At 48.4% G+C, this 12,687-nt stretch overlaps 1 protein-coding gene across 3 annotated transcripts; it reads right to left on the bottom strand.

Annotated features, from left to right (window-relative positions):
* Positions 1–6,217: 6,217 nt before the first annotated feature.
* LOC123385582 (formin-like protein 20) lies at positions 6,218–12,233 on the bottom strand. 3 transcript variants are annotated; one of them, XM_045058249.1, is made up of 2 exons: positions 10,866–12,233; positions 6,218–6,922 (listed from the first exon to the last, which is right to left on the bottom strand). In XM_045058249.1, the coding sequence occupies exon 1, from the start codon at positions 11,904–11,906 to the stop codon at positions 10,917–10,919; it is 990 nt and encodes a 329-aa protein (XP_044914184.1). In that variant the 5' UTR covers positions 11,907–12,233; the 3' UTR covers positions 6,218–6,922; positions 10,866–10,916. The 3 variants fall into 3 exon arrangements, with proteins under 3 accessions (XP_044914184.1, XP_044914186.1, XP_044914185.1); XM_045058251.1 differs by lacking the exon at positions 6,218–6,922 and adding an exon at positions 7,438–7,456; XM_045058250.1 differs by lacking the exon at positions 6,218–6,922 and adding an exon at positions 9,250–9,300.
* Between the last annotated feature and the right edge of the window lie 454 nt (positions 12,234–12,687).

The raw sequence follows: 12,687 nt of genomic DNA, 5'->3' as shown, positions 1-12,687 counted from the left end.
GGTAATTCCCCAACCAACTCCTTTGGAATGCATTATAATTCATTTGCTTTTGCCCAAAGGCTTAGTCCCAATACAAATTAGAAGAGGGAACTTGACCTCCAGAGGGAAATATCAATGACAATACTATCCTACAATTGGATTTGTTTTGCAAATGTGAAGGGAAATGGGGAGAATTCCCCTCTGTTCATTGTTTTTAGGCCTTAAGAAAAAATTGAGATATATGTAAGCAATGTAAGGTGGATTCTAATTTAATGGCAACCCTTTCTAAAGTCCAGCAATCAGGAAGGGAAACAAATGAGGGCCCCCTACCTGTATCCAAAACAGACCCAGAGGAGGAGGAAGGGAAGTCTCCCACCTCACCCTCCTCCTCCTCAGGTCCTCCATCTATATATTAAAAATAATAATAATACAATTCTGTTCCTTGCTACCCACCTTATCCAGACCCTCCCCAAAGTATAACAGGCATGTTTTCCTTACAAGAAGCTAGAATGCCAGAAGAAAAAACCTTTACATTACAAGGTTTAAGACAGACAAAAGGAGATCTAGGTAAATTTTCTGATCGGATAAGTATATAAAGACTTTTCGGAATATTACGTATGTTTTTGAGTTGACCTGGAAAGATATAATGCCTTTGTTAAATCAGACTCTTAAAGAGACAGATGTTTTGAAAAAAATTAAAGCAATCTAAGATTTAGCCCTTAAATTATGCTAAATTAGCCACTGTTTTATAAACACAAAAATGAGAGCCCAATGGCCCTCCTGCAGAGGTTGAGGGAGACCCTCATTAAATATATGGCTATCTCCCCTGGCACCCCTAAGGCTGAGATTATTTTAGAGGACAAATTTGTTACTCAATCAGCACTAGATATTCAGGGAAAATGCAAAAATTGGCTGTTGGCTTTGAAGGGACCTTGGAGGAGCTCTTACGGGCTACCAGTTGGGTATATTACAACCAAGATCAAGAGGAGAATAAAAAAGAAAAGAAAAGAAAAAAAAAGAAAAGAAAAGAAAAGACAAAAGAAAGAAAAGAAAGAAGAAAAAAGGAAAAGGAAGAGAAGAGAAGAGAAGAGAAGAGAAGAGAAGAGAAGAGAAGAAAAAGAAAAAATAAACAGAAAAGGAGGCTTAAAAAAAAATCTGAGGCGTTAGCTGTAGCCTAACGCACTATGTCAGACCAGAATTCCCAAGGTCCTGGCACCAAGTGCCATTTATATGGCCATTCAGAGCACTAAAATGAGACCATCCTCAGAGGGGACAACCAAAATGAAAACCCCATAAACCATGCCCCTTAGGTGGAGACAATCACTGGGATCTGAGTGCCCTCAGGGACCTGTATCTGTGTGAGGACTCAGATAAGCAATGTCCCTGGAAGGGGACTACCCGGGCCCTGGGGCTCTTCACAGTGGCTCCCCTAAACCAACGGTCTATCAGAAACCCAGAGCTGCCAGAAACTAAATATAGAAGGAAAACCGGTTGATTTCCTTCTTGACACCAGAGGAAACTTCTCTGTCCTCCTTTCCACTCCAGCCAACTACCCAAATGCAGCGTGACGATTACAGGCATCTCCAGAAAACTTCTAACTACATTTTTCTGTCAGCCCCTGGGACGTATAAGGGAAAATTAATTTTTTCTCATTCTTTCCTGATAATGCCAGACAGCCTCACTCCCTTGCTAGAAAGGAACATTATAACTAAATTAGAGACTATGGTGCTACTAACTCCAGGTCAGATAAACAATGATGTGAGGTCTTGGAAATTACTAGATATTATAGCTGCGGATACCAGCGTTCAGGAAAATAGTTTACCTGCTACATCAATTATTAAAGGAGACTCAATCCTACCTACTCTCCCCCCCAAAATAAACCGGGGTCTGACTCCTAGACACTGTCTCCATCCCTTGAAATGGTTACAAACAGAGCGGGGCAATTACTATTACCAGGCTCACAGAGCTAAAAGATTATTAAAACACAGCATCAGGCCTTTCATTTAGGGAGGGACAAAACTTCTCAGATGGCCCAAAGGATGTTTACTAAGAAAAAAAAATTTGTCAAGGACAGTTCTACAAGCAGTATCAGCCTGTGAAGTATGTCTTAAAAATAATCGTTTCAACAACAAACTTGCTCTCCCTGGCAATCAGGGAACTGGAGGCTATCCAGTCAAGACTAGCAATTAGGTTTCACTCATATGCCAAGGTCAAAGGAATTCCAACATCTGTTGGTATGCGTTATACTTTTACTAATTGGGTAAAGGCCTTCTCCTACAAGACAAAAAAAAAAAAAAGGCACAAAAAGTAATACAAGTTCTGCTTTATAAAATAATACCCAGGTTTGGCTTACCTAAAAATTTACAAATTAATAATGGTAAATGGCTGCCTTGACCCTTTCGCAAGTAGAACTCCGCTCTTGGAAAAGTTTTACACCTCAAAATAAAGCAGATTGTCTGCTTACACTCAGCCAAAACTCTAAATCATACCTCATAAGCATTAGATGCTTTAAAATTTTTTTAATTAACTTAGAGTCAAACTCTTGGAAATAGAGCCACCATTGATCACTTACATCACCTGGGTTATGAGACATCCCCTGATATATACTGTTTACGACGTCAGGGTCTCTCCTAGATTGTTTGACAGGTTTGGAAACTGTAGACATTATCTTAAGATGCCATCTTGTTGGTCAGTATAATCTTTACTTTGTGTTTCTTTCTTTGTGTCTGCTAATGTTTATGCCACCTTGTGCCTGCCAGCCTTGCTACAAAACTGTACTGTGGGCCACCCGACCAACCCTGGGGTAGACTCTATCTGCTGCACCCCTACACCATCCCTTATCAGCTTGAAGAAGCCAGAAAGGTCCTCATCCCTGTTTCCTAACAGCAAGTTACAGGCTCTATTCCAGGGGGAGAAGTGAATAGGGAAAGGGGTAACATTAGGCAGGGAGAGGTAAAGGACCTTCAGGGAGGCAGACTGCAGCTGCAGGTGGGAGGCTGAAGAAGCAGATGGGGTTCTCCCCTTATAAAATCCTTTATGGGCACCCTCCCTCCATCATCAAGGGCATGAGAGGGGGATCTAAATGCGACAGACAATCTAACCCTAAAACAACAGATGCAGGCCCTTGGCCTTACCCTAACCACCTTACACCACTGGGTCAGGGAGCGATTACCTATGAATCTGACCACAGACACTCACCCCTTTAAACTGATATGCCCCGATTCGAGAGACCCCCGAAAACAAACCACCAGAGTCCAGAGTCAAAGCTAAGCGGCAAGGGTCGTTTATTGCAGGTTCAAACCCGGACCTCCACGCACTCGTTACCGGTGACGCTAAGAGGTCCTGAGTGAGGAAGGATCTTACAGCTTCTTTTATAGACAGGCACAAACAAGTTAGGGATTTTTCGAGGTTACAGAGCTGTTATTGGTTGACATTTAAATTTGAACACTCAGCAGAACTTGATTGGTTCCCGCCTTTAGGTCAGACTGCAACCGGGCACGTCCTGGCTGGTTCCGGGAACGGCGGGGGGGGGGGGGGGGGGGGGGGGTCTTTTCTTTGCAGTTGTGAGTACACCTGGTAATTTTTCTCTTAGTCTCTCAAAACCAGAAGATGCAATATAGATAAAAGAATGAAATGTCCAACCCCTAAAATCTCCCTGGAGGGGCCCATTCACTGCCATTTTGTCCACCCCTACTACAGTAAAGGTAGCTGAAGTGGATCCCTGGGTTCACTACAGCAGAGGGAAGCCGGAATCTCGAAGCTGGGAGTGCATTCCCGATCCAGCCAGCTGTGCAGGCTGACCGTACGGAAGAAACAATCTGCAGCTCCAGAGGCTCCAGGAGACTGCAGCCCTGCTTTAGTCACTCCGGAAGCTGACTGATCTACGCATGGCAGAAGCTTCAGGAATCAATGGTTTGGTGAAACAAAAGGCTGTCCGTATTTTCTATATGTTTCCTTGCTGTCATGCACTGTCACGTTTTGTTTCTCACTATTATTGTGATTCTTGCTCTACTCTTTGCCATGGGATTGGCCAAGGCTGCCCCGGCTGGCTGAGAGATTTCTGTTAACACTCACCTTCCTTTTGTGGAGAGGTTACTTGGTTGGTACCAACATGGGGAAACAATGGTCATAAGAAACTAAAACATTAGATCCCACAATCCTTTAGTAACTCCGGTCCTACTACTGGAGTTTGGCTTCTCAAAAGCTCAATTTTGGGGAAAAACTGTCTTGCTTAGTGGGAAAAAAAGTTCATCGCCGTCTCTCTTAAAAACTTAATGTGCCTAGGCCGAAGATTCTATAACTCAACTGCCCGAAAACCCAATGATGGGGGACCCCAGATCACCTTGAGCCAGATCCCCACCCCTTGTCTAACGTCTCTCTTCTCCGAGAGGCCTGAGACAATGTCAATGCAGCCATCAAATGGCAGGTCCCAGGTTTACTGTACTAGGTATGTGGAAGGACAGCCTATGTAGCACTTCTGTCAGTCTAGTCAGGGTCCTGTGTGCTGGAAACTCTTCCTCCATCTTTCTTCCTGTTCCCACTTGCCAGAGGGAAACATCTGGAAATACAAGTGTATGGGAACTGGGAGACTCAAAGGAAACAGAGCCTTACAAATTAGCATTTAAAAAGATGATAAATGACCCCTCGAGGGTATAATCCAAATTCATGGCCCTGCCACCTGAGCAGAGGACAGGTCCTGGGGGACCTGGGGGAAATGGGGGACACTCCCATTTACATGCTAAACCGCATAATCAAACTACCAACAGTTATAAAAGTTATAACCAATAAAACTGCCCCACCTCTTAACTTGCTAGCCAAGCAACAAACCAAAATGCTCAATGTTATCTATCAAAATCACCTGGCCTTAGATTACCTAACTTGCTTCTGAGGAAAAAGTTTATAAGAAGTTTAACTTAAACAACAGCTGCCTACAGATGAGTAATAAAAAAAAAAGTCATAAAAGAGACCACAAATCAAATAAAAAGGATTGCTCATGTCCCCGTCCAGACCTGACACAGTTAAAACCACAGGCACTTATTTGCAGGATGGTTTTCAACTTTCAGGGGATTCAAAACTCTCATTAAAAAAATTATCCTCCTAATTCTGGGAGGTTGCTTAATCCTACCTTGCTTAGCTCCCCTGGTTGCCCATGCCTCATCGAGGCCATGATTTAAAAAGGACAGCCACTCATGTAATGATGTTTTAAAAATATAGATCTCTAAACCAAGATGATGCTCTTTGACCCAAAATAGAGGGGTCTGAGCATCAAAGCATCAAAGGGGGGAATGTGGTAGGGTCCCTTCTTAAGAAAAGAAAAAAAAAAACCCTCTAGGCAACCTGGTTATACCTGTTTATAGGTAGGTGACAACATCCCTCACGACCTGGTAACATGAGACCACTTAATCAGACAACATGTTTATATGTTACCATATATGGGAGACAAAGAAGTGGAAAATAGATTTAAAAAACTACGCCACGTGGCATTCGGGGCTCAGTTCTTTGGGTAGGAACCAAACTGAGTGGTGCTAGCAGGAATAAAGTTGCTTCCTGGAAAGAAAAGCCTCGATGTCATGATTCTGTGCAAGAATTCTATTACACTCTCTCTCTCTCTGCCCCTCCCCCGAGGGGATACACCATGGATTATGTTAGGAGCCAAGCTCCTAAGCCCTATGGAATGAGAGTTGGCGCAAAGAACCACACGGCACTCCGACGTCGGCAGAGAGTCTTTACTGGTGCACCAGGGCTCCCCAGTGTTAGAAAGCGGGAGAGCCCCGATATACGGGGTTACAGGTCTTTTATACCATTTTGAGTTACATTTGCATACAGGCTGGTGGTAGGCTCTCTGCTCGGTGGTGGTTAGGGTTGGGGGTAATTTCGTCCTGGGAAAGCTTGGGAAATGGAGTTTCTCTCGGCAGATGCAACTTGGAGCCCGGGTGCGAAGCGGCAGGGGACCTCCGGTTTGGGAGCGCAAGCAGGTTTACAGAAGCGAGATGAAAGCGGTCATCGTTATTTATGTGAAAACCTGTTCCTGTCTTGCGTAGGGAAAGGTGGGGGGTACAGCTCTCCCAGGGTACGGATGTCTAACTGCAGATATCCTGTTTGTCAACTGGTGGAAGTGCAAGCCCTGCAAGTGAGGCGTTACGGAACTGAAGATAGGGTGGGGGTGTGTTATTAAGCTAAGCAGGGGTCTTTCATTCCCCCATTTTCTTTTGGCGTCGAATTGAAACCTTTCATTCGATTGTATCTGGCCTTTCTGCATCAAATTGTCTTAGTTGGTGGTACTGTTGGGTTAGAACCAAGGCCTGGATGACAGAGAGTCTTTCTCTTATGAACTGTACCAAGCGGTTAAGGATGCAGGGTCCGAACACCAGTATTAATAGTAGGAGTATTAAGGGGCCCATGAGGGAGGAGACTAAAGTGGTAAACCAGGGGGATATCCCAAGTGTCTAGTCCAGCTGCCAGCTGGCAAAAATCAGGGGTAAGTGGGGGCCACCAAGTGTTAAGCGCATGGTTACCTTGGACCTCCCAGACAACTTCCCCACTCTGGGAGTAGATTTGCCAAGTCAAGGTGTAAACCTGATGTGGGTTCCCCTCTTTGACAATTTTAGCTCCAATTCCCGCCCCCAAGCTTGTGAGGACCCACAGAAAGACCATTCCTGCTGGGGGTTTCATTTTGGGTTCGTGCAGGGACAGGGTGGATTAGCAGTCAGACACGGGAGAGTCTTATCTTAAGAGGGTTCTCCGAACGGTGGAGCTTCCAGGTTTTGGGAGTTTCTGGTCCAGGGGTTTTTGGGGCTGCTTTGGTGTGCGATGCGTGAATCCAGGCGGCAATCCCGTCAACCTTTATGGCGGTGGGCGTGGTCAGCAGGACGATGTAAGGTCCCTTCCAACGAGGCTCCAATCCTTGAGAGCGGTGCCGCCGGACTTACACGGAGTCTCCTACCTGAAATGGGTGGCTAGTTTGTGGATGTCCTGGCCGATACAGTTCGGCCAGGGGTGTCCAGATTTGGGCCTGCACCGCTTGCAGCCCTTTTAGTCGGGCTTGTAAATCAGTCTTAGGATCGGAGGGGGAGAAGGAATTGAGCAAGGTTGACAAAAAGGGGGGGTCCCCCATAAAGGATTTCATATGGGGTGAGCCCGAAACGGTTGGGTGTATTTCTGGCTCTTAACAAGGCCAGAGATAGGAGGCGTCTCCAATCTTTTAAGCCAGTCTCTAAGGTCAATTTAGTAAGGGTCTCTTTTATTGTTCTATTCATTCTTTCTACCTGTCCTGAGCTCTGGGGCCTATATGCACAGTGTAATTTCCAATTAATCCCCAGTGTCCTGGCGAGCCCCTGACTTACCTGGGAAACGAAGGCCGGCCCGTTATCTGACCCGATTACCTTGGGAAGTCCAAATCTGGGGAAGATTTCTTCTAAAATCTTCTTGGCTACCACGTGTGCCGTTTCTTGTCGGGTGGGGTAGGCTTCTACCCATCCTGAAAAGGTGTCTACAAACACTAATAAGTACTTATACCCCGCATAGTGAGGCTTTACTTCAGTAAAGTCTATTTCCCAGTAGACTCCTGGGCGGTTACCACGAGTCCGTTTTCCTTCTGGCACTCGGGTAGCCCCAGCGTTTACCTGTTGACAGACCTTACAGGCGGAGGTCACCTGTTCTATGAGGGTGCCTGCCTTAGGGATTAAGAAGTCAGTTTTTTTCAATCAGTGACTTCAGCTTCTGATTACTTAAATGTGTCCAGGCGTGCATTTGTTGGATCATTGCCAGGGCTTCCTTTCGGGGAAGGACTATCTTTCCTTCTTTTTCCCAGTCTTTAGTGTCCTGATTCAGTACAGCCCCTATGGCCTTTGCCTCTTCCTGGTCATCTGGGGTGTAAGCATATTTGTTGGTCGTAAGATCGGTTTCTTCAAGTTTTGTGGTCAAGGTCAATGTTTCTGCCACAGCGACTTGCCTGGCTACTTGGTCTGCCTGTCTATTTCCTGTTGCAATTGGGCCTTGTCCTTTCTGATGCCCGGGGCAATGAATTATGGCTACTCTTCGAGGAAGAAAAAGGGCCTTTAATAATGCAATGATTTCAGCTTTGTTTTTAATTTCTTTTCCTTCTGAGGTTAGTAGGCCCCTTCTTTCATAAATACTCCCATGTGTATGAGCCGTTGCAAAGGCATATCGGCTATCTGTGTATATGTTAGCCTTTTTCCCTTCGGATAGCTCTAGGGCCTTGGTGAGCGCTATCAGCTCAGCCTTTTGGGCAGACGTGCCAGGAGGTAGTGATTGTGCCCATATGATGTGGTGGCCATCTACTACCGCTGCTCCCGCCCTCCGGGTACCTGAGTCGATGTAACTGCTCCCGTCCGTATACCAAGAGTGATCCGCATCTGGGAGCTCTTGATCTTTAAGATCTTCCCGTGTCCCATGGGTCTCAGCCAGTACTTGCCGGCAATCGTGTGCGCTCTGTTGGTCTTCCGGTGCCGGTAGCAACGTGGCAGGGTTCAAGGTAACCGGAGGTCCAAATTGGATGCGGTCTGTGTCCAGTAGGAGGGCCTGGTAGTGAGTTAGGCGTGCGTTGGTTATCCATCGGTCCGGTGGCTGCCGCACTACGGCCTCTAAAGCATGCGGGGTGATAACAGTTAGTGGCTGTCCAAGGGTTAATTTGGCAGAGTCCTTGACCAGCATAGCAGTGGCTGCCATGATACGAAGACATGGGGGCCACCCCGCTGCCACAGGGTCCAACTTTTTGGACAGGTATGCTACTGGCCTCTTCCAGGGCCCTAATTTTTGGGTTAGAACTCCTTTGGCAATTCCTTGTTTCTCGTCTATGAAAAGGGTAAAGGGCTTGGAGGTGTCTGGCAACCCGAGAGCCGGGGCGGAGAGGAGGGCCTCTTTTAGGGCCTCAAAGGCTGACTGATGTTTTTCCTGCCAGGTGAAGGGTGCACTCTCTTTCGTGAGGGCATAGAGGGGGGCGGCTAGCTCAGCGAACCCAGGTATCCATAAGCGACAGAACCCAGCAGTTCCCAGGAATTCACGTACCTCTCTGGGGTTCTGGGGCGGCGGAATGCGAGCCACAGTTTCTATTCGCCCAGGGGTGAGCCATCTTTTCCCCTCACTCAGTATGTACCCCAGGTAGGTTACCTTGGTTTGGCAAATCTGGGCCTTCTTGGCGGATGCCCGGTATCCTTTTTCTCCTAATTCCCGGAGCAGATGTCTGGTACCTAGTATGCAGGCTTCTTTTGTGGGGGCGGCCAGAAGAAGGTCATCCACATATTGGAGTAGTGTTACTTCTGGATGTTGAGTCCGGAAGTCAGTTAGGTCCCTGTGAAGAGCCTCATCAAAGAGAGTGGGGGAGTTTTTGAACCCTTGGGGTAAGCGGGTCCAGGTTAATTGGCCTGAGATTCCTCTTTTAGGGTCCCTCCATTCGAAAGCAAACAGTTCTTGGCTCTGGGGGGCCAAGGGTAAACAAAAGAATGCATCTTTTAGGTCCAGTACTGTGTACCAGGTACGGTCTGGGCTCAGGGTGCTGAGCAAGTTATAGGGATTGGGGACCGTAGGATGGATATCCATAGTCCTTTTGTTGACCTCCCTTAAGTCTTGGACAGGCCTGTAGTCTCGAGTACCAGGTTTTTTCACTGGTAAGAGAGGGGTATTCCAAGGTGAGCGGCAAGGTCGCAGGACCCCAAGCTCTAGAAATCTGGTAATGTGTGGCTGAATGCCCATATGAGCCTCCTTGCTCATGGGATACTGCCTGATAGATACAGGCATTGCCGTGGGCTTTAGGTCAATTATGATTGGGGCCTGGCATTTGGCTCGACCAAGCCCTCCCGTTTCTGCCCAGGCCTGGGGAAAGTCCTGCAGCCAGGCTTCGAGGAGGTTAGTGGTGACCGGGGTTTCAAAAAGTCTGTGTTCGTCTTGTAAAGACACAGTTAAGACTTGGATAGGCTGGCCATCCCGGTTTAGCACTTGGGCCCCCGCTTTGGAGAAATGGATCTGAACTCCAAGCTTGGTTAGGAGGTCTCGTCCTAAAAGGGGGTATGGGCATTCGGGTACTACCAGAAAAGAGTGTGTCACTGTCCCTTGCCCTAAATCAACCGTACGGTAGTTAGTCCATTTGTGAATTTTTCTTCCTGTCGCTCCTTGAACCCAAGAGGTACGAGAGGACAGAGGCCCGTTTGCCTTGGTTAGGACCGAGTGCTGAGCTCCTGTGTCCACCAGGAAGGTGGTGGGATGCCCCCCTACAGATAAAGTTAGCCGGGGCTCGGGGGGGGCTCCAGAGCCCTGACGCCCCTACTCTCTCTCTTCGCCCAAGGTGAGTATGGGGGTAGATTTCTTTGAGTCTCTAAGGCGCTTAGGGCAGTCTTTGATTCAGTGCCCGCGCTCTTTGCAATAGGCACATTGGTCTTTTTCTATTTTGGGCCGCCTCTTCGTTTCCCCTGACTTTCCTGTTCTATTTTCTGTCACTACAGCTGCCAGGATTTTTGTTAGATGTTTATCTCTCTTTCGATCTCTTCGTTCCTCCTGTGCTTCCTGCTCTTTTGCTAGCCTAGCCTCCTTTTCTTCTGGGGTCTCCCTTTTGTTATATACCTTTTCTGCCTCCCTAACTAGTTCCTGCAACCCATAGGTTTGAATCCCATCTAGCCGTTGGAGCTTTCCTTTTATATCAGACGCTGCCTGATCTATGAATGACATGGCCACGGTAGCCTTATGTTCTGGAGCCTCGGGGTTAAATGGAGTATACATCCGAAACCCCTCTAGAAGCCGTTCCATAAAGGCTGCGGGGCTCTCCTCTTTTCCTTGGATTATGGTCCTTACCTTGGCCAAATTGGTGGGCCGTTTCCCTGCCCCCTTGAGACCCGCCAACAGAGCCTGGCGATAGATTCGGAGACTCTCCCTACCTGGAGCCGTTTCATAGTCCCAGTCCGGGCGGGTGAGGGGAAACCCCTCATCTATTTCGTTGGGGAGCTGGGTTGGAAAGCCTCCAGGAGAACTTGTTGCCTTTCCTCTGTAGTCAAAAGGACCTGTAGGAGCTGCTGGCAGTCGTCCCAGGTGGGCTGGTGTGTGAGGAGGATAGATTCTATCAGTGAGGTTAGGGCCTGGGGTTCTTGGGAAAAGGAAGGGTTATGAGTTTTCCAATTGTAAAGATCAGATGCAGAAAATGGCCAATACTGGATAGTCCGGTTGACTGTCCGGAGAGGAAACAGGGAAGATTGCCAAGTGGGAGGGCCGTTCGGGTCGTCCGATCGCCGGAGACGGAGGCGGGGGGTCTGAGGTGGGGTCTGGGGAGTTAGATCGGGTGGGGCTGGAGTAGAGGATGAGGCTGACGTACAGGCGGGGGAAGAAGTTGGGGAGGGGGAGGAGGAACTGGAGGCAGGAGGGGAAGTAGGGGGCACCGGGGACAGGACGGAGACGGGGGCCAGGGGTGAATTATAGGGTGGAGGTAGTAAGAGGGGGTTGTGGGGCGGTGAAGTCTCTTCGGGGGCGTGGGGCGGCGAAGACAAAGCGTCTAGGAGGAGGGAGTCCCTTTGGGACTCATCGGGAAAAACCGGTTTGGGCGGATCTGGAGTTTGGGTTGAGGCTCGGTTTTTGGAGGTTTTCAGGGGAAGGAGGGTAGACTGAGAAGTGGGGCAGGAAGGAAGGAAGGGTTTCACCCATGCCGGAGGATTCCGGATGAGATCCTCCCAGGTGAGGATATAGGCCACTTGATCTGGATGACCTTGTGGTCCAGGATCCATTACCTTTGTCTTAACCTGTAATATAACAAAGAGGTCAAAAGTCCCGTCCCGGGGCCACCCTACAGATAGGGTGGGCCACTCCGATGAACAAAAAGTTCGCCATCGACCTTTTCGAACCTCAACGGATAGATTGCGAGCTCTTGCCTGGACGTCCGAGAAATTAGTCAGAGTCAAAGATAGAGGAGTAGTCAGTGTCTGTCCCATGGCTGTGTCGTCCTGTCCACGCGTCCACACACGCACACTTACACACACACACACGAATATGACTACAATGTCGATACAGACCAGACAACACAGACTAGACAACAACCAAGGAGCCGCGGCCAGGTATTCAGATTCAGATGGCAGGGGAGGCCTGCCTACGGATTTGGGGAGTCTGACGAACTTGTCAGTTCTCCCCTACAAACACCACCGAGGCGTCCCTCGGGGCTGGGGTGTGAAGGTTCAGGACACGTCTGTCCTCCTTCAACACTCCTACTGAGGTGGCCGGCCGGCCTCAGAATTCACAGTTCAGAGACAAAACATAGAACACAATACCTGTGTGTAGACAAAGGCACAGAAGTCTGTCTTCAGTCAGTCCGTCAGTGGCCCGGGCCGGAGAGTCATCCACCGACGGGGCCGGGGTTCTCTTGCCTTCCCTCGGTTTCCCGGCCAACGCACCAAATGTTAGGAGCCAAGCTCCTAAGCCCTATGGAATGAGAGTTGGCGCAAAGAACCACACGGCACTCCGACGTCGGCAGAGAGTCTTTACTGGTGCACCAGGGCTCCCCAGTGTTAGAAAGCGGGAGAGCCCCGATATACGGGGTTACAGGTCTTTTATACCATTTTGAGTTACATTTGCATACAGGCTGGTGGTAGGCTCTCTGCTCGGTGGTGGTTAGGGTTGGGGGTAATTTCGTCCTGGGAAAGCTTGGGAAATGGAGTTTCTCTCGGCAGATGCAACTTGGAGCCCGGGTGCGAAGCGGCAGGGGACCTCCGGTTTGGG

This window comes from Felis catus, chromosome B2, assembly GCF_018350175.1.
Source record: "Felis catus isolate Fca126 chromosome B2, F.catus_Fca126_mat1.0, whole genome shotgun sequence".
NCBI classification, from domain to species: Eukaryota; Metazoa; Chordata; class Mammalia; order Carnivora; family Felidae; genus Felis; species Felis catus.
This window is presented reverse-complemented; position numbering and strand designations above follow the sequence as displayed.